This window comes from Haliotis asinina, chromosome 7 (genome assembly GCF_037392515.1).
Source record: "Haliotis asinina isolate JCU_RB_2024 chromosome 7, JCU_Hal_asi_v2, whole genome shotgun sequence".
Taxonomy (NCBI): Eukaryota; Metazoa; Mollusca; class Gastropoda; order Lepetellida; family Haliotidae; genus Haliotis; species Haliotis asinina.
Window position 1 is genome coordinate 15,586,343 of NC_090286.1, and position 23,599 is coordinate 15,609,941.

The window sequence follows — 23,599 nt, forward strand, 5'->3', positions numbered from 1 at the left end:
ACTTAAGTTTGTTAATGACTTAAGTTGTTTGATAAGCACGGCCCCTTATCTTTCTTCTCTTTTGCAATTAGTCAGTTAGAAGATACAGTTTCAATTCTTTTATCTATTGTTGATATGAAACATGATACTTGAGAACAAGATAATTATTATTACTGTTTTGCTAGACAAACGCAGGAAGCATGTAAAGTGCCTTCTTATACGAGCACTGAAATGCATTTTAAGTTTGCACAGACATAATCTTTCCTGAAAAGTAGGACACTTCCGTCTATTTGCTGCTTGTCCTGAAAGTAATAGGTGTAAGTAATGGCATCATTCTTATGCTCTCAGGAAATCAGAAATGAAAAATAATGTAAATATATAGTTTTGAGAACATCAAAACTGATTTACAAAACCTTGGGCCTGACTTCTTAGTTGCCTAGTCATGTTATGCGAAACAAATATTAGACAAGCACTGTCACTGAGGTGACATAATGCCCTGCCACAAATTAGCAAATCAAACTAGACAAGTAATGGAAGTGAAGGTCGTAGTTTAAGATGAAGTTAAATGTCAACAAAAACATGACCATTAAACCGCTCTGTAGGTGTTCAAACACACCAATAACGTCAAGACTCACTTTGACCTTGACACAAGTGTTGTAGTTTAGAGTACATGCTCTATAGTGTAAAGACATTCCTTATTGATAAACATTCAAGGGAAGTTTTGAAAGTCTATAAGTGAGTGAGTGAGTTTAGTTTTATGCCACACTCAGCAATATTCCAGCTATATGGCAGAGGTCTGTAAATAATTGAGTCTGGTCCAGACAAACCAGTGATCAACATGTGTCAACCAAGTCAGCGAGTCTGACCATGCGATCCCATTAGTTGCCTCTTATGGCAAGCATAGGTTCTTCTATTCTACCCTGGGACTTTGCGGGTGTGAGAGTGAAATCAAGTGAACTGTTCTTGAGATATCTCACTGACAATCTTAACATGCAGTGTAACCAGGGACGATTTAACAGATCTATTATATGGTCTGTGGTATAACAAGCTGAAGTCCTCAAAGTGTTGCTGTGATGTTGAAAATAATGTGAAGGTCACCAAAACTGACTGGGCCTTGTGCCTTCACTAGATGAGGCTTGATGTGAACATATGAAGAAGTCCAGTGAATGGTTTTTGAGATATTGTGCTGACAATCTTTACATGCAGCTTAACATGCTGAAACCTTCTTAGTGTCACCATGACCTTGAAAATTATGTAAAGGTCAGCAAAACCAACTGGACCGTGCAACAGTCTAAGTAAACTTAGTCTCAGTGTATTTCGTTACACTCCACCACTGAGTCTAACAAAACCAAGTAGAAGGTTGTGTCAGGTAACCATTGAGTGACCAATGACCATCCAATGACGGCTAAAAAGATTTAACTAATCAGACAACAGCTACTGTTTAGGGATCAGAGGGACTATCAAAACATTCGGGTCACTGACACAGATCTCTGCAAAAACAAAAATCCACATATAACACAGTTATTTGACCTGCAGTATCTATGCTTTGGAGGTTCTGTTGACATGGTTACCATTAGCTAATATTTTCGCAAGATAACATTCATGAATATTGCCAAAACACTATTTTCAGCAACTGTTTACTCACTGTTGTCATTGCTGTACGTATGCTGTGTGCATCATCCGGAAGCAAGCGTATGTTATATAGCATTCAGAATCGTTCGGGTATGAACCTTTTCGAGATAAAAAGTTTAAAAGGTATGTGCAAATAAGCACTTTCGTGATTTGGTAAGCTGTGTTCTGATTGGTCAGTTTCAAAGGTTACTCAGTAGGGGAGTGTAACAAAAAGTACTGAGGATAGGTTTGCTTAGACTGGACCGTGCACCTTCCCTGTAGGGAATAATGATCGCTACATCTCAATCTTACATGATGATTTCCGAAACTGTCATATTTAATTCCCTTTTACATGAGACACGTCAACAAAATATAACTAATGTGATACACTTTTGTACAGTATGCAATTGACAAGCATATGAATACTATTCATTAAGTAGGAGCAAAATGTCCAAATTTCCAGTTAATAAAGTTTCCAAAGTTCCATAAACTGTGCATTTACAGAGTCAAATTTAGACTCTGCCCTTGCATCATTGGCACAATATGATGCACTGTTCTTTAACTTGTTGGGAGTCACGATATGGCTGCAATATTGCCGATGTGACGTTAAATATTAACTCACTCACTAACTTGTTGGGTGTCATTGGCGCACTATAAAAATAATTTGATTCATATCAATAATGTAAAAACATGCATCTAAAAACCTTTTAATATTTAACATATTTTCACAATTCCGAGACATAAATCAGCGTTCATAATCCCTGCAGTGCTGTACAAGATTTCCCATATCTAATGCAGTTTCCAAATCAATGCATGGAGCTTATAAAACATAGCTTATTCATGACGTGCTGTTTCATTATACGTTAGGAGTTACGTCCCCTACCAGTGTATTTCCCAGGGGTTCCCAATAATGAGTGTAAAAACAAAATGACTTGTGCACTTTGTCTGAAAATTGGAAAACATAGTGTTTTTACTGTTGGAACTGATAATTTCTGTACTTCCATGCTCAAGAGACATGCTTATAGTGCCGACCACAAACTTGCTGTCCAGGCTGAATGGCTGAAGGGACAAATGAAAGAGGCAGTGAAAAATATGCTTCATGGTAAAGAAAAGACAGTGATTCAATTTAAATTAACACTTTAATTGACAGAACTGAACAGCTGTTTGCATGACAAATTCAATAAGATTGCATAGTGAATGCATTGTCTCCCTTGTCTTATCTGATGACCCATCTACAATGGCAAATGTCCCACTATTTTAATTAAACATGGGATAAGAGCCCACTTCTTAAAAGTAAATCAGACACGGATTTAAACAATCAGGATGTCAAACTCATGTAGAACAATCATTCCCTTGCTATGAGAGAGATCCATCACTATTCACATTTTCCAATGAATAACAGAATTTCACACATTTTGAAATAGTCATACTGTCTGAAACAAGAAGTATAACCTTGAAATCCATCAATAGTAACAATTTCCGGTGAATAACAGAATTTCACACATTTTAGAACATTTAACATTGTCAGAGCATCATAATTATCTGAAACAAGAAATATTTACTTGAGGATCCTTCACTAATCCAGAGCTCCAATAAATAAAAAAAGATTTCACAAATTTATATACTCACATGCAAAAGAAACGCAAGTTTCTATCTGAACTGAAGAACCAAATTTGGACCCCTAATTTCATAATACCTTCGGTACATAGTGATGCTTGGCGATGCTTGGCGATGCTTGGAACATTTTCTGTATCATTTTATAAGATCAATGTGATCACAACAAGACGAAAACGAATCGCCAAAATGCACCACTCAAATGAAGATGTGGTCATGATGCACACTTCCCACGTGGAATTGAATATGCACGATTTTTCACTACCCGTAGTGGGTATAAAAACCGCCAAGAACTTGGCATATCCTTCATTGTTCAACAATGCCGCGACTAAACCAACATGAGAGGAATCGGGCTATCGGACGTTTACACGCTGGAGAGTCTGTCCAACACATTGCTCGGCACTTTAACGTCAACATAACGACAATCTACCGTCTCCAGCATCGCTATAACACAACACAGTCAACCAATGACCATCAACGAAGCGGCCGACCAAGGGTCACGACCCCTAGGCAAGATCGTCTCATGACACGGCAACACCAGCGTGATCCTTTCTTAACAGCAAGCCAAACTGCTCGTGATACTGTCGGGACACATAATCGACGCATCAGCCGTGACACCGTTATCTGACGGCTGCGCGCCACCAACCTACGATGTCGCCGACCAGCACGTCGTCCAATACTCCGACCACACCATAGACAAGCATGACTTCAATGGGCACAGGGTCATCAAAATTGGCGTCAGCGTGAGTGGAGACGTGTCATCTTCTCTGATGAGAGTCGCTTTTGTGTGTCACATGCAGATGGACGGGTCAGGGTTTGGAGACATCAACGAGAGCGTTTTGCTGACCGAAACGTGTTGGAAAGGGATGCATGGGGTGGTCCTAGTGTCATGATTTGGGCCGGAATTGGACTTAATGCTAGGCTTGGACCAATGTGCTTCCAGAATGTGGGTCAAGGTCGAGGACGCGGCATCACAGCTCAGCGTTACATTGACCAAGTCATCAGACCTCATGTTGCTCCATTTTTTGCCCGACATCGGAATCACATTTTCCAGCAAGATAATGCTCGTCCGCATGTTGCAAGACTTACCATGGCCTTTCTTCAACAGCACAACATAAACGTCATGCAATGGCCGGCCCTTAGCCCTGACCTTAACCCCATCGAGCACTTGTGGGATGAGATTCAGAGGCGTCTCCACCAAGTGCAACCAGCGCCTGCAACTGCTGATGACCTGCGTACAGCTGTACTGGAAGTGTGCAGAATGATCCCAAGGGCCTTCACAAATCGTCTGATCAACTCTATGTACAGGAGATGTGTGGCAGTGATCAATGCTAATGGTGGGCACACCAGGTATTGAATGACGTAATTCAAATGATCGAAATCGGAAAATGCAATTGCTGACACAAATTGTAAAGACCTTATTGAGTATGGATACCAATGAACTGTGTTTGCTCAAATTTCTGTACATCTGACTCTACTCGTATTTGTATACTTAACTGTTGAAAAAGAAATACAGTGATGCTACATGTCAGACTTGCGTTTCTTTTGCGTGTGAGTTTATATATGATCTGAAATCAGATATTTGGGAACAAGGCGTTACTAGGAATACTGGGTGTCAAACATGTCCGATTTGGGATGTGACCACCTCGTTCCATAATATTAAGGTAAGTAAACATAATCTGATGGACAGAGCATTAGGACGGTACATGAACACGGTTTTCCCTCACAAGGAACTCCAATGAGTTAATTACCTAGGTTACAGCAACCTGTCCAGCGACAACCTTTGATGTTGGCTAATGCTATTGAAGGAAGGGCTGGTGAAGACTCTTTGATTTCCAGAAACACCCTTTCATGATTTCTTGAGCAGCAGAGATGCTGTCAATTGAAATCATGGGCACTACTACCCTATTCTCATGGGGATTGTTTGTTCTGAGTGGGTCCGGACCAGCAGGCTCATTGAGTATGGGCACAAAAAATCAAAGACATGGGGTTACACAGCCAACAATGAATTGCCACCTGCATACCCATCTTAAAAAGCAACCTGAGATGTCATAAACATGAAGTTCAGTAACTTGAGCCACTGTGGAGAATGGCAAAAGGAAAATCCTCGAGTTGAGGTTTTAGAAAGATCAGGTGTTGAGTGCTTCTCTAGATCTCCTCACGAAAAACATACATGCAGTTCCACATTTAGATCCCAGGATTCTGTTAAACTTTGTTCCATGGTCTTCCAGCAATGTATGCCAAAGACCCTTTCTGAATACACATGTGACCACTTGAGAGCAGTGACGCATGCTCGCTAAATGAATACTCGGTCTGTTGAAAATGCCCCTGTAAGTTAAAGGATCTTGGTTGTCTTCCTGTCCTCAGCGACTGCCAACACCAAATATAAACCTCCAGTGACGTCACTCTATTGTTCTCGTGAGGAATATTTCTTGTCATATCCTGGTGACCGTCAATGAGGGGTCATTACTTCAATATCATCCCTCTCCCCCTGAATATTACTTCAGTACTGTCCCTCTGCCCCCGAACTTTGAATTATTACTTGTTTTGAAGATAGATATGACTTTGTCCTGCCATCTCTGAATATGAACGTAAAATATAACATTATTGACAATTTTCATAGTGCTGACATCTGGTTTTGAACCCACATACCACATCCCTTCGCTACTTAGTGGTTTGTTCCTCTAGTCTATGAAGGATTGCTGTGAAGAATGAGATTGTTCTCGGTATGAACCATGTGTTCCTCACAATACATGCACTGCAAGTGCAATGCGAGGCCTTGACTGTCAGTCTCAACACAGCTGATTTTCATCAGTGAGTACCAAATATTGAAATTCTATCTGAGGTTTATCTTCGGTCAGTTTACAAGTTGGATAAAGCATGGCCCATGGGCATTATGAAGACGTAGGTGGGCATTACAAACACCTATTTTCCGGAATCTGAGACAATGCCATCTTATTGAAGAACAAATCATCTGCCATTTACTTGAAGTCCATGTTTTTAGACCAAGTCCAAATCATTTCCATGGAAATCATGAAAAAAATAAATGCCAAAAATGATCAAAATGCAAAAGGCACCATTTTCAAGATCTGTTTGATATATAGATGCCAAATTTTGTTGAAACATACTGAATGGTTTTTGAGTTGTGCTCCAGAAATGAAGCCAACCATTCACTTTTGAGGCAAAGTCCAAATTGTTTCCGTGGAAAATCATGGATCATAACTAATCAGACGCATGAAATCATCTGAGAGGTGTAGTTTAGTTTTATTTGTTCCCCATTTTAGATGTTTCAGATATGATTACGGGCATATTTGTGTACTTTGAATTCACTACATCCATGTTTCATTATACTATGTTTCTACTATTGTGGAACTTTGACTCAAATTTGTTCAAAAGTGAACCTTATAACATGTCTGGTCTGGCATACTTTCTCTTAATAAAACTTACAGACTGCAGGTTCTCATATTCACAATGTAGAATTTTCTAAATGTTTGCATTCAAAAATACTTACTACATTTGCTTGCAAAGCAACTTTGGCAAATCCAGTTCTTTTCCCCCACATGACATGATAATATTCATCTCCGAAAAGTGCCTCTCGTACCCCACCTGTATAAAAATACAACAACACTACATGAATTTCAAGGCTATCCGCTTGCTGACATCAATAAAGGGTATTCAGGAAGGTTATTAAGCATGCTTTTCTGTTCTCATAAAATACATCATTGTTATTCCCCATAACAAGTGGCATGCCATTTGGAAGGGTTTCCAGCTCGAAACAAGATACCATACTTCAGACCTCATACTGACAGAGTGCACCAGGTAATTCTCCAGACAGCTTGGCAGAGTGTTTCTGGCATACTTACAGCACCAATTTCATGACCATTTTGTAAAAGTTGCCAGAATCCTAATATACATGAACATTGTCACATTACATAAAGTAGAACTGGTGTCATGATCATTAACAGAACATAAGTTTACTTTACGTTGCCATCAGTATTCAACAAATAATGTTAGCAGAAACCTGTTGACAACAAAAAATGCTTAATTAAAGGTCACATGAAACGTAAAACACAACTTTGAAGATTCTGGTACCTTTTGGTATGCACTTACCGAAACAAATCATAAAAAATGCCAATTCAACCTATAAAGTTGAAAAAAAAATGTGATGAAAAAAAAGCCCGCGAAATCGGAGTTCAAACGTTTCACTAAATTCCCCCCAGTGCTGGGGGGAAAACTGGTTTCAACAGCTGTGCTGCGCTGCGTCCATAACGCATGCACAGTGAATAGGTTCACGGAGCTTGAAACAGTATGCATGCCCAGCGTCGTGAGCAGTAGTCTACTCTTGGTTGTGTACACAATTAAATAATCTACTCGTCACGTAAAACAACTTGTTGATGTGTGGTAAGCAGTCACTGTCACAGAGAAAGCTCAGTGTCTGGTTTATTCACTCCTATATGTCTGCCTGAATGTCTGCTAAAGACAACGTGCAATACACAGCTTTAATCATCGACCAAGTGCAATTTGAACTTAACACCTATCAGACTATACGACATAAAGAAAATAAGTTGATTTATGACTCGTGCACCCGAGTCCCGTGTCTGCCACATTATGTAATTAGGCACGTGTGATACACATGACATGTTTTTATGTCTGTGGGCTGCAAACAAACTACATTCATTTTTTTCCGATGACTGGATCTGACGGAAACTGGTGCAAACTCTTGTCAGTTTCAAGTCCTGCTTTGTACTTGGACGAATGACAGATTCCAGCCACGCAGTAGTTTACCATCTCTACTGACATGATTTTTGATTGGATCGAGCACAAATTCAGAGTTTGTATTTTCCAAACCCAACATCTCTATATACATTCTTCATGGATAACTTCTTTTCGTGTATATGATTTTGTTTGACAACAGTGTATGATTCCATACTGAAAAGACGCATCAAGTACACAAAAAGAAGTTGTTATCCATAAAGAATCTTACTTTCTTGTGACTGGCTATACTTCTAAAATGCCTATCAAACAGATCATCTTTCTGTACACACAATGAACCCTCAGCATATCAGCAAATGAAACAGCCAATCGGAAGCCGTCGTTACACTTGAGTGCATATCCACCCGCTATGGCTGAGTTCGGTCTCCCGAGGGCTTCGTTTCGGGGGGAGTAAGCCTAAGTACAAAATATTGCACTTTTGAATCGCGATTGTACGCTTATAATTGTGTTTGTTTTTTTAAAAGCAGCAATGTATATTATATGTCATGAATAAGTGATAACTGTGTTTTAATTATGTTTGATTTTTTGGTTGCATGTGACCTGTATGTTTTCGTGCAAGGATGTTGAAGTATTTGAAGTATAAATTATTTGTCAAATTAATGACTTGTTGTCAGTGTAAGAAAACATTACACCTGATTATACATAACTGCTTAACTTTCGGTTCAGGCCATTCTTCTGGTACACAAAGGCCTCTGAAACTATTATATGCTGTGATATTATAAAGAATCTGTGCTAGGACTGTATCATACTTTCTTCCTTTCCCAATTCTTTGGAACAACAGACAGATCCTATCCAAAAGTCCAAGCTCCCCGAGTCTGGCTTGGAATCAGTATCACACTCATGGTTCATCAAACCATCGACATGCAGGTAGTTGAGCATGCTCCACAAGTCAGCATAATGACTGGTTTCTTTTGCTTTCAGCATCACTTTGAGACGGCAACCACACTACGAAATGAACTCCAGAACACCACCTGACGTTACTGACATGCACAACTGGAGTGGGCAAGAGAGGACAGTCAATTATTGGGCATTCATACTCTTCAAAGATGAGTCAAGGTACTGTTTGCACTTCACTGATTGATGTGCACGAGTGTAGCCAAGAACAGGTGAGGGATTTCATTATGTTAACTTGCTGAACAGGACAGCTGGGGAGCTGGCTCATCAATGGTTTGGTATCAGCAGGGCTGGGAGCACTAATCTCCATGTAGTAGAGGCACAATGACAGGTGTGCATTACAGGAATGAGACTCTGGATGTTATTGATCCTGTTTGCTGGTGCAATTATTGACTTTATCCTCATGAATGATAATGCATGACCCAATCATACATGCCGGGGGAATAAAAAGGCAATGTAGTGTTAGAAGAACGTACTCAAAAGAATTATAAGACCTCTGTGATGTCATGTCTTGATACACATTCACAGAGGTCTGGCTTCTACATTAATATCCAATCTTTTAACAAAGAAACAAACATGATAAAATACTGGAAATGTAGATTTAGGTTTCCTTCAGTAAAAGTATGTATAACTGTTTCATTCTATATTTTCTTAACTCAATGTAGTTTGAACCCAATTTAATAACTTTTTGCTGTTTTAACTATGGGGTTAGCTGTGAATCAACAATTCTATGATGCTCCATGTTTCATGATTATATGACAGGGAAACAATAAAAGAAAAATACGAGTAAACACCTGCATCGTGGGATGTTAGTCAACAGGTTATTGACAAATAATGCATGACTCTGAGGGTATCTTGAGAGTAGCTCCTCACAGAAGACCCCGTATTGGTTTATCACCTGAACACCGCAATACATGTATACTAACAATGTTTCAACATAAAAATGCTGTCATTTGTTTTTAGGTTATTGTATGTGATTCCCATTATCATAATCCACTCAAAATTCATTATGTTCATTCAATAGTGGAGGTCCCTCTGGAGATAAATGCACAGTGTTTCATATGTAGAGCCTGGTCAACTGAATACTAAACTTCCAATTTGAATCCATAAGTGAATTTGCGCTCAGTGACAAGCAATCCTTACAAGCACAAACTAATATGAGTCTGTTTATATATGACGAAACAACCACAAGCTGGTCTCCCATGGGACATAATTCATGAATATGATTCTCCAAATTTGCAAATGAATTCAAAGGGACAAGTTCAGTTGAAGGGGGTAACTTGTTCGCGAAAATTGATGACTGGTGTACATACCAGGGGATATAGTGAGTATGTGTCCAGCCTTCAGTACATCTACACAACTCTGCACAGTGCCTGGGGTTACATGAAACACCTCCATCAACAGTCGCCAGCCTGTAACACCAGTAGATACATTACATGAACCATTCAGTAGACAGTGTCTTTCTTTGTCACCTGGGAGAAGTGTATAAAAACTTACATGAACATATATGCATATGTACAGTGAATGTGATATATAAATAAAACAGAGAAAAACATAGGCTAAAGCATAAATACTAATACTAATATCGTTGAAATAACATATAAAGAGTAGACTCTCTTAAAACAATCATACAAAAAAGAGCTACAGATCAAGAGAGAGTGATCAAAGAGAATGTGCTAAAGAGAATGAAATATAACATATTTACTAGTTTTTATCCTTTGGTCACAAAGAAGATTATAAGTTCTGTGATGCTGTGTTTAGTCTGGTCACTTCTCAATATCTTCTGCTAACTAATATTTCAGGAATATAGTAGATTTGAATGCACAGATGCAGATCCACTGTCAGTATAAGTGTGCATTAAGGCTGGGGTCCAATTTTTCTACCAAGGTACTCCAACCACCATTACCTTGATACCTGTTATGTTAATACCTAACACCAAATTTATAAGCCCCGAGGCTAAACTTTTTGAATATCTTTACCATGTATTATATTCAATACAGGTGACTTTAAATATGTCTAAATCTTCAAAGACAAATACAAAACCTGTATTCATGATAGATCTTGAAGGGTCTGGGTACTGCGAAGAGTGAGATTTTGAAAAGTGTCATGTGACCTTGAAAATGAGGTCAAGGTCACCCTGAAAAGACTAATGTCTGCATATTCCCCCAATGAAAGCTGTCAACATAATTATTGACACTGGGTACAATGTTTTAAAAAATACCACATTTATGTAAGCTTGAAAAGTGGTCAAAGTGTCATGACTTTGAAACTAGGGTCAAGGTCATCAAAATAGACTGGTGCCTGAAAAATCCCCCAATGTAGGCAGCTATCATATTTGAAGACATTGAATGCAACAGTGCATGAGATGACAAATTAACAAGAGTTGGGATTTTTTTTTTGTAATTTACAATGTACAATGTCCAATGTTTTTTTCACTATTGGCAAGCCAACAAAATACTTTCTTATACAACTAATGACTCCATATTATTCTAAAAAAGACATATTCAATTGATACCTTTCAATAAAATTGACCCGAGACAGACAACTGCTGTTTTCATCAACAAGATCACAAATTTGAGAGATGTCCACCCTTCATATGTAAAGTTTTCATGTCAATAACAATGTTGCTATTGTAAAATATATTCTGAGACAAGAACTCTTCAAAATTATCAGACTAAATTTTACCTGATAAATCATAAAAAGCATTGAAACAATCATTCCAGAAAGGATTTTTTTAGATTTTAGCCAATTTTTGTCAAAAATTCTTTGCCATGCTTATCAAATTACTACATTTGGGATAGCTAGCATTTAAAATATGTCTACAGATGGTTTCTCTCTTTATCCTGTCAGGTTTTTGATTCCATACAACATTAAATAGCATTTTGTTAAGAAAATCATCAGGAGGATTAGGTAAAGTTTGAAAAAGATAATTCAGTTTGGATATAAGTAATGATTTGATCAAAGCAATCTTTCCAAATGGGGTTAAGATTCTGTTTATCCACTTATTCATCACCTGTTTAAATTCAAAACGTTTGGAGTCAAACTTGGAATGAACAATATCTGAAATATTTGTGCTAAGAGTAACACCTAAAACCTTGAATGATGAGTGGTTCCACTGAAGCTTTAAATGAGATAAATATTTTTTTGCACTGTTTTTCATACTGTCAATCCCTATTACCTGGGATTTATCATAATTAATCTTCAAACCTGACATACTAGCAAAGACTTCCAGTGACTCAACAACAGCTTCAAAGGAACGTTTGCTCCCATCAAGAAGAAAATCAGTATCATCTGCATACTGTGAAATTACATGCTCTGTATTGCTTACATGTATGCCTTTTATATCCTTGTTTTCACGCACCATGCCTGCCAATATTTCCACACACAGCAGGAAAATATATGGCCACAAGGGGTCTCCTTGCCTACAGCCCCTTAGAACTTCAAAAGAAGAGGACATTTTGCCATTTATAGTGAAACAGGAATTAATAGCCTTATAAAAAAATTCAATCCATCTTCTTATGACAAAACCAAAACAAAGGATAATGTTTTCTGTATAAATGTCCATGAAACAGAATCAAACGCTTTAGCAAAATCAACTCATAATAACATACCTGGGATATTTTGTGATTCTGTAAAAACTCAAGTATCATAAACAATTCTTATGTTATCACCAATAGTAGTATTAGTAATGGGGGTTTTGGCTCATCCCACCAAATCCCTGCAAATCATATATATATTGAGCCTGTTTGGTTATTATTAATAAGAAATGGTAGGACTTATTTCAGCCTTTCTGCAATACATGAAGAAGCCATTTTGTAAACTACATTAAGCAAGGAAATGGACCTCCAAGTTGTAAGAAAAGGCTGAGGTTTATCACCCGTACCAATACAATTAATGACACCTAATTTTTTAATAAAGGATAACTTGTCAATGTCGATAGCAGTGTTGATTGACTGCAACACAAAATGACCAAAATCAATCCAAAACATCTTGAAGAATTCTGCAGTACAACCATCTGTATCAGGACTTTGTTTTGTTTTTCAGCAACTCCAGTAATTCATCATAAGTAATGTAACCTTCTAGAGAATCTGAAACAGCTATATCCAAGACAGGCAAATCTTCTCATAACACATCAGATGTGGCATTAACAAGAGTTAGAAAAGATGTCGAAGTGTCCTGGTGCCCTTGGAAATAAGATCAAGGTCACCCAAAGGTCTGCATAATCACCCTGTGTTGGCTGCCATGAAGACATTGAGCGCAAAACTTCATAAGATATGGTGTTAAGAATGCATGTACCTGTGTTAAGGGATGTATGTATGTATGGACGGATGCTGCTGAACACATAGTCCCCTACCACAACATATGCAAATTTTACCTGAAAATTCATGTGTTGCTTTGAAACTATTCTTGGTTGAACATTTTATCAATATTCTTCTGCATGAACATATGTCCAGCCTTTTATTTTGGAACATGGCATGAAGGTGTAGCTCTTTATGCAACAACAGACATGTTCATGGTGAACAAAACAATAAGTTTTGACAATGATGAAACTGAACAACAGGGGGTTTTCACAAACACAATAAGTTAACGCGTTAACAGGTTTAAGGTTTATAAAAACCTTTCCTCAAAAAGGGTAAGATACCTGGAATGTGGAATAGGAAGCGGTCTCCAACAGCTCTGATTTCACGACCTTTCTCCAGGATGACTTTGGCCATGATATAATATATATCAATTGGGATTACTCCATGGTAGTAGATGACCAGAGCAGGTCCAGTGCATGGTATCTCCTGGAGCCCTACAACCTCATAACCTGAAATAGCAAATACACAAGTTATCACTCACTAAACCATTAATCAGTTATACTTTGGAGTCAGGATGTTAGCAGATGTGTGGAAAACAATTCACAATATCAAGAAAGCGAGCCACTTGACAAAATTTATCAATGATATCCAAATATTCTGAGAATAAATAATGAACACCATCTAATCAATATCGTAAAAATAAAAGTAACTACATTTCATCCCATCAAATATGTTCACCTGATTTAAAGACAACAGTTGTGCAAATAGTCTGTTTCTACCAAAAGTTAATTCTTTCATGATGCCTTGAATCTGCCACAACAGGCACCACCCTTCCTTACAAGTCTGACATTTTGGATGCAATCAAGCAGATGCCACTTTACGCTCCAAGTCTGAGCACCTGAGATTACCCAAGCACTCCCCACCTTATCCTCGAAGTCTGACCACTTTGGATTTACCCAGGCACTCACCAATTACTCTCCAAGTCTGACAACCTGGGATTTGCCCAAGCAAACACCACCTTATTCTCCAAGTCTGAGCACATGTGATTTACCCAAGCACTCGCCACCTTACCCTCCAAGTCTAACCACTTCGGATTTACCCAAGCACTCGCCACCTTACCCTTCAAGTCATACCACCTGGGATTTACCCTAGCACTCGCCACCTTTCCCTCCAAATGTGACCATCTGCGATTTACCACCCAAGCACTCGCCACCTTACCCTCCAAGTCTGACCACCTGGGATTTACCCAAGCACTTGCCACCTTATCTTTACATATGTTACATTTGACCACTTTCTAAATGGCATTTTGCAATCATAGCTTTCAGCCTTGCGAGCCGTGTTAAGTTACATGTATCAGACACAGATGCTTGTGTCATTGCGAGGACTAAAGATTTTTTTTAAAAATATGAAAATTTTGAGATATTCCCTGACTTGAAATGCTTCACAGTACAATATATCTAGACAAGGCCGGACACTTCGGTGTACCCCATCTGCCTGCTTTGCCGATAGCTACGCTATCATCGCAGGCAACTGATTAAAACTTCATTTAACATAATCACGGGTGATTGGCCTATCGCTCACCACTAATGTTCTTCACCTACCAGTTCTTTATTATTATTTCTAAAGGTTGACTGAAGGCCGATTTTGACCCTCAACTAAACAATCTTGATACAAGGACGTAAGGCTGCATAAAAGGGTGTGAGATCAAACCAAGCCCTCTCATTGGTCGACGCTTGCTATCGTCTGTGGGTATAATGACCAGGCTGCCGTTGTACAAAACAACCTTACATTTATAAGTGTATGTGGGAAGATTACAATGGCAACCTGTGCCCTTCCAATATGTTTGAGGGTGAGTTTGAACATGATCTAGTCTTCAAAGTTCACTCAGTCTTGTTAACTTGGATTTTTTATGAACTTATCCTTTGAGAGTGGGGTGCAAAACAAACATCTTGAGCTACAACTTCAAACTGTTATATTCCACCACTGGCCTATAAGTTGAGCAAACTCAATGTAAGCTGAGCCTTGATCTATATTTGCCGTGATCTATAATTTGTAAAATTTCAGTGTGACTACGTACACATGCATAATTGAATTAACTTCAGAAAAGGGTTAACTATTTACTGAAACATGTGGCACTAAACAGGTTTGTACAAAATGTAATAGACTTCATAATGTGATCACAGATTATTTGTAGATATGATGTAATAGAGGGATGCTAATCAAAGTAATTATAACACTTTTGAGATGGTTAGAGGGTGAGTTTAGTTTTACAGTGCACTCAGTAAAATTCCATCTACATGGTGGTTGTCTGAAAACAATCAAGTCTGCTTTCAAGAAGCAATATATATCAACTGACATCAAACCAATAAACATATACCATGCCAAATTCTGCCTTGACCATCCCACAAAGCTGCTAGAGTTTTCCTCGCTCCATCCCAGAAGTCTTGAGCATATGCATCTCTGAGTCTGTGTCTCTGTCTGTACACCAGTAGGAACAAGACTGAGGCATAGAGGAACAAAAGGAGGACCAGTGGCAGCAGAAAGGAGATGATGATGGGGTACGTTAGCCATACCACCCAACGTAAGTAGTCAATGTCCAGCTGGCCAACTTGATGCAGAATGTAATCCACACTCACAGTCAAATTGTACATCTCACATCCTCAGGCCCAACATCTACCTATCTAAAACATACCAAATACACAATATTAAGGTCAGATACATGCTTCCATAATGCAATGTATATATCAGCTGTGGTCTGTATTGTGGCAAATACACAACGACACACAGAAGATCAATTATCTTGTTATGGAGAACGAATGACCTGAATAAAAGTATTTTTAACATGTGTCAGCAATAATTCTTTCAGGACTCATAAACGTAAAACAGGACTCTTAAAATAATGTTTTTGATTATACACTCTGTTTATTATCATATATAAGTTTCCCTACTTAATGTAAATATAAAGAATAAAATTGTAAAGGTTGCCTGCAATGTTTCAGCAAAGTCACAACAGGGGAAACCAGAAACAGGCTTCACACATTGGACCCATGAAGGGAATCAAACCTCAGTCCTCAGCAGGAGGAGCAAACACTTTGACCACTAGGCTACCCCACCGCCTCAGCGTTTGACATAACCGCTGGCCCAGAGGCCCAGAGCTTCGTTGATACTGTACTGGGCTGGCAGTTTCACATATTTGCAGGCCCTTGTGGCCTTCAATAAATTATCTGGCAACTTATTGCATCATCAGGAATTTGATGTCATTCCGTATGATGACAAAAGAAAACAGTGTAAAACTGTGTACAATGCTGTTTGGAGCCAACTACTATGGTCATTACAAGGGTAAACACTGTTTTTCAGGGCATTAGCATTTGCAGAAACCTGAGGTCCTGAGACCCTGGGCTCCTGCAAATGATAATGCCTTGAAAAATAGCGTTACTGTTTATATAGCTAAAAAGAGTAGAATTTTTAATTTTGAATAAATTAAGAATAAAAACGAAAGCATCAGTTTAGCAGCATTTACTGTTAAAAACAAACAACGGAGGTCACTGACCCACTTTTTAAAAATATACACACATCAGAGAACACAGATGCCATCACTATTGAGAGAGATGAAATTCGACCTTGACCTTTGCCCATACTACAAGCCACCATTGTTTTCAATGCTCAACAATGTTAGACTTCCAACGAGTCATAGGTGATTGACCTTCAACAGCTGAGCTACTTATGATGTCATCTAACAACAGGCTTGATAATGGCCCGTCGGTCAAGCATTTTGTGGGCATTATCAAGTTCCAGTGGCCCGCTCATTTCTGATAACGGAGCAGAATTCTATCCATTCAGCTATATGTTAACTGGCATAGTGACATTCCTGAAATTTTGGGTATGCACATTAATATCAAAGAGACAATGGCAACTGTTCTGGCTGCAGCTAGATGGTGTAGTGTACGTGGCTGTTTGGTCTTTAAATTGCCGGTTCAATATGTTCCAGGCAGGGAAAATGTCATAGCAAACTGTGTGTCCAGTTACAGAAAAGTGATATATGACGTATTTATTACATGGTCTTACCAATTTCACCCTAACATCTGTTAATTTTGCACAAATGGATTGACACATCATGCCGAATTGGTGCCTCAATATGGATTTCATGTTTGTTAGTTTTTCTTTGGTCTACATAGACAAGAACGTTTTGTGTCAAGGCAAGTTGGATTGTAACAAAACACATTTCAACAGAGGATGTATGTCAAGCTGCTAGCCATGATACAGTGTTATGTAAATTGACAAAGAAACTTCAGTTTAGAGAAAGGGTTTTGTCTATTTGCTTGCCAGGCCTTAGTGGAGATCCTTTGGACCCTGTTCGGCTATGGCCAATTTCATCTCCATTCTTGACCAGAGTTTGGGTGACAGGCCTTTAACCAGTTTAATGCTTTGACTTATGATACTTTCAAAGCTACAGTTCAGCATGTTTCCCAGTCAGCAAGTGTTGAGGGTACTATTACAGGCCATTCCTTTAGAAGGGGTGGCTGGTCTTGGGCTTTTCATACAAGACTTAGGGTTTTGCACATTTTTGCTATTGGGATATCTATACTAACTGCAAAATCAAACCAGTGGAAAGGTTTGGGAAGGCCCTCCCTGCAAAACAGGTTGTATTATTTACTTATGTTCAGAGTTAAAAGTATGAAATTCTAAGATTTCTTTCGTCTACAAAGTGACTGCATTGTAGTGTTCAGAGAAAAGGTTTTAACATTTATACTTTTCTTACTTTATTAGGGCTGAGAGATAACTTACATCATTACATGTACCATTTCATGACGAATCTTCCTGTCTTTTGTATTTATCAAACTGTGTCAAATATTTTAATTGCTTGTTATGTTTAACCTAAAGAAAAGTTACAGTACAGTTTAGGTTAGAATGAAACGGATAAGCTCACAACTTGGGCACACTGACTTGTGTTGTAACAAGTTATCATCCTTGGTGTAGAGGGTGTTTCGTAACTCTGCACTTAACAGCTAACATGGCAATCACTCTCGCATATAAGTTATATTCTCCACTCCCTCCCAGTAGGTCTACTGGTTCGTGGAGTCACACAATGCATCGTGCAATTCCTTGTCTAGCCGTCAGTTTCAAAATGCAAGCTACATGCTCAGTTGTACTGTATGGGAGATAAAATAGATTATTACGTTACTATAACATTTCGTAAGTCACCATGTGCTGGCCAGTGTCATGATGTATCTCCCGGCCTTTTGAATTTATCAAATTGTGCAAAATGTTTTTATTATTTGAGATGTTTAATTTGAAGTTAAAATACATAATATGGTTTATGCATACACCATATTTGTTGCACATAATAAAAAAATAGTAAAGAGCAAAGTTAGTTGCAGGCATTTTCCAAGCCACACTGTCCATATTTCTGATGAGCATTGCATATCCGACATCCCTCGTGGTCAACTGTTCAGATCTGCTATAACCACCTTTTCTCCATTTGGAGCAATACTGGGATGATGGATAGGTATTCTCGAAATGTTCTTAGTCCTACTAACTTCTTTAGCCCATTCTTAACACATTGGCTATGATCAAATTTAGGAATTCTTAGGGCTACCGTTCGTAGTTCGTTTGAGAATAAGGGCAAAGGACACAATTGACACACTTTGGAATTAAGCCCATGGACAAATAGTAGCTATGGACAGACAGACAGACAGATTTTATTCTGTAATATTGGCGAACTGGCCCATGTTACAATTCTTGTTACAACACGTTTGTTGTCACGTGGTAAGAAAATAGAAAAGCCATATTTAGACACTGTTTCAAACATTGTTTTGAGAGTACACATTTCAGAAATGTTGCTATTGCTTTAACAGTATGTCTATTTTGTGAATTAAGCAAATTTTTCATTTGGGATGTACACAAATATTTGCCATCAAGAAATCTTAAATACTTTATTCTCAAATTATTAAACTCTGGACATTGTAGTGAAATATGAAATTCATCCTGGACTTGTCCAGTGTTACAATGGTTAAAAAAATGTGCTGTCTTTCAGCATCCTTATTTTGTCTGGTTGCATTCACATTCAAATTATGCAGGGAAAGTCGAAATATACAAAATACCTTCAGTAACGTTATCATGAAACAGGTATGTAATATACGCTTCAGGCTAAAATCCTAAATTTACAAGTCTTTGATTACTCAAAAAATGTGAAGCTTGTACACTGCCTTGCCATTTTTGGATATAAATATCTGTTAATCTTTACTTTAACATATACAGGAACAAGTTTTCGTCTCCAACATTTAATTATACCCATATGTGTGAATACTCACAAGCAAACAGTAAGAGACAGATATCTGAAACCCGGTTCCTTTCACCTCTGTCATCTAGATCTTTCAACATGTTATAACATTGATGCCGATATATGTTTACACTCATTCTAACCAATTTAATCCAGTATTTAACAGCTCTGTAGCTACTTAAAACAAACATACTGGTATGACCAATTTTGCTTAATATTGCTTTATATGCTGCAAATTTCCCAACACACATGAAACGTTTGAAATCGGATGTTTGCATCTTTTCAATACAGTCACGATATTGAAGGCCCCATATTTCCAATACATACAATAAAATAGGTGCAATCTTCCATAAAAAATTATACATGCTGTTGAAAAAAAGACAAAAACTTGTTCTTATAAAACAATCTATACAGGGAAAACAGCTTTAGAAGCCTGCAATACAAGAACATGGCATGCTGTGGCCTGGATGAGAACACGATGCCTAAATATTTATAATACGATACAATTTTTAATCTTACTCTACCAAATGTCCATTGATTACACAATGCCATTTAGAAAGAGGTCAAATGCAACATATGTCATACTTCAGATTTCACTTTCTTAGCAAAGTACAAATTCTAGTACTTTTGTCGGTTGAGTCCCATCAGGGATTCAAACCTGCACCCTCAGAGTCAGGCACCTTATCGCCAGCACAGAAAGTCAGCCGCCTAGCCCACTCAGCCACTGCGACTTCCACGAAATGAAAGTTCCAGATGGGACTCAACCGAAAAAGGACTAGAATTTGTACTTTACTAAGAAAGTGAGGTCCCAAATATGACATATGTTGCATTTGACCACTTTCTAAATGGCATTGTGTAATCATAGCTTTCGGCCATGGGAGCCATGCCAATATACACTTATCAAAGAGGTACTCAAAGTACGTAGTCTAGACTACCAGCTGTCCGACCTCCCTTCACTGGCTCCGCATTCTCACAGTAGCCAATCAGCTAGGCCGCCGTTATAACTGAGCTTGCCAGTGTCAACAAAAGTAACGGTCGCAACTGTGAAGGTTTGCTCGCAGTGCGACTCAGATTTGGTGGAAAGCATACAGACAAATTTATAGGTCTGAAACATTTAAAAAATGTATGCAAAACCCCCTTCTACCTCTTGCAGAGAACCTCTTCATGGTTTGTTTTGCCAAGTTTAATCGGTTAGTTAATTTAAAAAGGGAAAGTGAGTTGTGATTGCTTCGCTCAATTTCCCAGCATGGACACCTGATTGGATAAAAAGCCAGCCAAGGGAGGTAATAAATTAATCGGACTGAGCTGCAGATGCGTCCAGGGTATAGTGGAGATTTATCGGAACATATACCCTGGAATTATCGAGGATGCCATCACTGCAGCCTCCTCCTTAAAAACCGAAAATATGACGTCAAAGGTTGGACTCAGAGACTTGGAATAAAGCCTTAATGCTCTTTCAGCTGAAATATTGTGGGATGTTTCCATTTTCAGAGTATTTTCAAGAAAACTCCATCACATTGTTTGCTTTCTTCCCATGACTCCCATGTTTACTTGGCAGCCCATGGAACATTAAGTTACATTTCCGGGAGTGGGCTTTCATCTTATCATTTCTGAGCTCTAACTCACTAAGACAAGGTTTTAGTGAAAGATTTTCAGTATGAACTGATTGGAGCCTTTCGTTAAATTCACATGTGAACTGATCAAATTTTGTGTTAAGGGAGGTAACTTGGGTCTGAATACCTTTCAATGTTATGGCAAGGTCTGCAAGTGTGAGAGAAGAGTCTTTATCAGTATCGGTAGGTACAGAGTATTGCCCTGATACATTTTGTGACGATAGCTTTATCTGCACTCTGTCTTGTGGTGGTCCTGTCACCAGGCCCTGGGTTGGACTCTACGTCCCCAGCAATGATCAGTAAAGCCAATGTCAACACACACAGTCTGAAGCCTACCTGTATACCCCCAGGTACCTTATACCGGGGTACATAGTCCGAGGTGTCTTGACTTGCGGACAAAAACACCCAAATCTCCGTCTCCATATTTCTATTGCCACGCCCATCGCAAACAATCAATACCTGAATGTCTTGTTAAGCAGTCAGTTATCAACAGGGGTTGTCCCAGGTTTTTTTTATCACACTAGATATTTACTTTTCTCTGAGCTGTCTTCACAGTGTCAACATGCTGCCATGATTATGTGACGAACAGTATGGGGTTCTAAATGAGTGGGTTTGCTTGGAAACCCTAGTATGATTGCTAACGAGTAACGAGATGTTAGGCATATGAGAACTGTGTGAAACGGGGTACAGATCTCCATGGGTCGGAGTGGCTTTGGTTAAATATGCTTTGGTCACTATTTCAGTGGGAAAGAGCTCCATCCGTATCCCCCCGTACTCCACCCGTATTTTTCACATAGTAAATTTGCTCCAGGAGAGTTCTTCCCCGATGTAATATTCCAACACTGAAATAAGTTCACTGATTGTTTGTTACACCTGTTCTTGCTTATCGAATGAATATTTAGGGTGAGGTGTGCATGTCAGTTTGTAATTTTGGTTTTCGATGGAGGTAGGGGGTACAAACAGAACTCTTACCCTTTCAGTGACATCACTGTGTTGCAGCCTAAAATGTGAGGAAGGCAGGCCTGGGATGTTTACAATCACTCTAAAATCAATTAGAACAGTCATGGTGATGACAAACATTATGGAAGCAAAAGCAAATATATTGAATAATTTGTTCCTCTTGATTTAAGTTTGAGTCTGAGTTTGCCTGATCAGGGCAAAGTGCAGCATGAAGTCTGAGCATAGCGACGTATTGTATCGGTTTTGGTCACTGGGGTTTGTGACGCTGAAAACTGCCATCAAGGTATATATTGTCCCTAATGGGGTATTACTACTATAAAAGGTAACTGGGGTTTGTGATGCTGAAAACTGCCATCAAGGTATATATTGCCCCTAATGGTGTATTACTACAATAAGAAAGGATATAGTAGTAAAAAAAGTAGTTACAATAGGGACAACATATACTTGATGGCAGTTTTCAGCGTTACAAGCCCCTGTGGTTTTGGTCTCCCTCCTGCAGGAGGACAGTTCGAAAATTTGGAATTATTCATGGACGAAATAAATTTGTTTTTCTTTACTTCCGGACTTCCACGTTTCGTGAAAAAAGAATGAGCACGCTGGATTTGTGTACCAATGTTAATCTAAAATAACAATTAAGTCAAAAACAGGTTGTCATGAATTGTAAATTGAGCATTAGTCTAAATATTATTCTCATAACCTTGGTACATCTACTGAGTCTAACCTAACATCGCCCAGCAATGAGCTCCACCTGTTCGAGGAGTGGTATCAATGCTATCAGATACTTCCAACAAAAACGCTGAGAACTGCCATCGCACCTGACTTGTACTTTTCAAAGGTGTGTACAGAGAACTCTTCTGCTTAGAAGGGATTATTTGGTGTTAATACGACCCTTCACCAAAACGGACCCAAACGGGACTTGCGAAACGGCCAAAAATGATGATCTGCCAAGATGATCTGATAAGTTATATATCGATAGATTATGACGTCACTTCCGTAACCTCATTCTCGTTTTTCCTCTCCGTGTATTAGATGTAAACTCTGATTTTCTGAACACTCACAAATTTAAAACACTTACTGTAAGACCCTTGTACGATCTGGTTAAAGAGGCAACATACGTGACTACGTTCCTGTGGTCCTAGTCAAAATGGCAATACGTCAACATGGCCACAAAACAAGAAAGTCAAAATGGTCATGCCAAAACGTTAAGATGGCCACAGAAAAGTCAACATGGCCATACACTATTGTGTTATTTGCTAATTATAAGAAGTAGTATCAGACAAAACTTGATGTTTATTACACATCAAGAAATCATATGTTCAACAAACAAGAAGACAGATGTATAGCTAAGCTACATATGGTGAGGGCATGTATACGCGCTAGGCTGTTGTGTTTGGGTGTTTGAATGAAACTTGGTGCCTGTGTGTTTTCAGCACTCTCGTTTTTCGCTGTTTTGACAATGTTTCATTTCACTCATATCAAGCTCAACGAATATTGATTCAGTTGCTTCACTGCATGTTCCAACATGTCCCTTAATTGCACACACAGAGTTGCATTAACCATAGAGTATAGATGAC

At 38.7% G+C, this 23,599-nt stretch overlaps 1 protein-coding gene across 8 annotated transcripts in view; it reads right to left on the reverse strand.

Annotated features, from left to right (window-relative positions):
• The window catches only part of LOC137290842 (DGAT1/2-independent enzyme synthesizing storage lipids-like), a 45,089-nt gene extending 22,090 nt beyond the window's left edge, over positions 1 to 22,999 (reverse strand). The window contains exons 1-6 of one of the 8 annotated variants that reach the window (XM_067821992.1): positions 22,841 to 22,963; positions 22,038 to 22,107; positions 15,550 to 15,853; positions 13,514 to 13,681; positions 10,185 to 10,283; positions 6,716 to 6,810 (exon numbers count right to left, since the gene is read on the reverse strand). In XM_067821992.1, the coding sequence (XP_067678093.1) occupies positions 6,716 to 6,810; positions 10,185 to 10,283; positions 13,514 to 13,681; positions 15,550 to 15,823 (636 nt within the window). In that variant the 5' untranslated portion in view covers positions 15,824 to 15,853; positions 22,038 to 22,107; positions 22,841 to 22,963. Of the gene's footprint in view, positions 1 to 6,715; positions 6,811 to 10,184; positions 10,284 to 13,513; positions 13,682 to 15,549; positions 15,854 to 22,037; positions 22,108 to 22,746 lie in introns of all 8 variants that reach the window. The other 7 variants (XM_067821994.1, XM_067821996.1, XM_067821990.1 and 4 more) reach the window with 7 other exon arrangements.
• Positions 23,000 to 23,599: the final 600 nt, after the last annotated feature.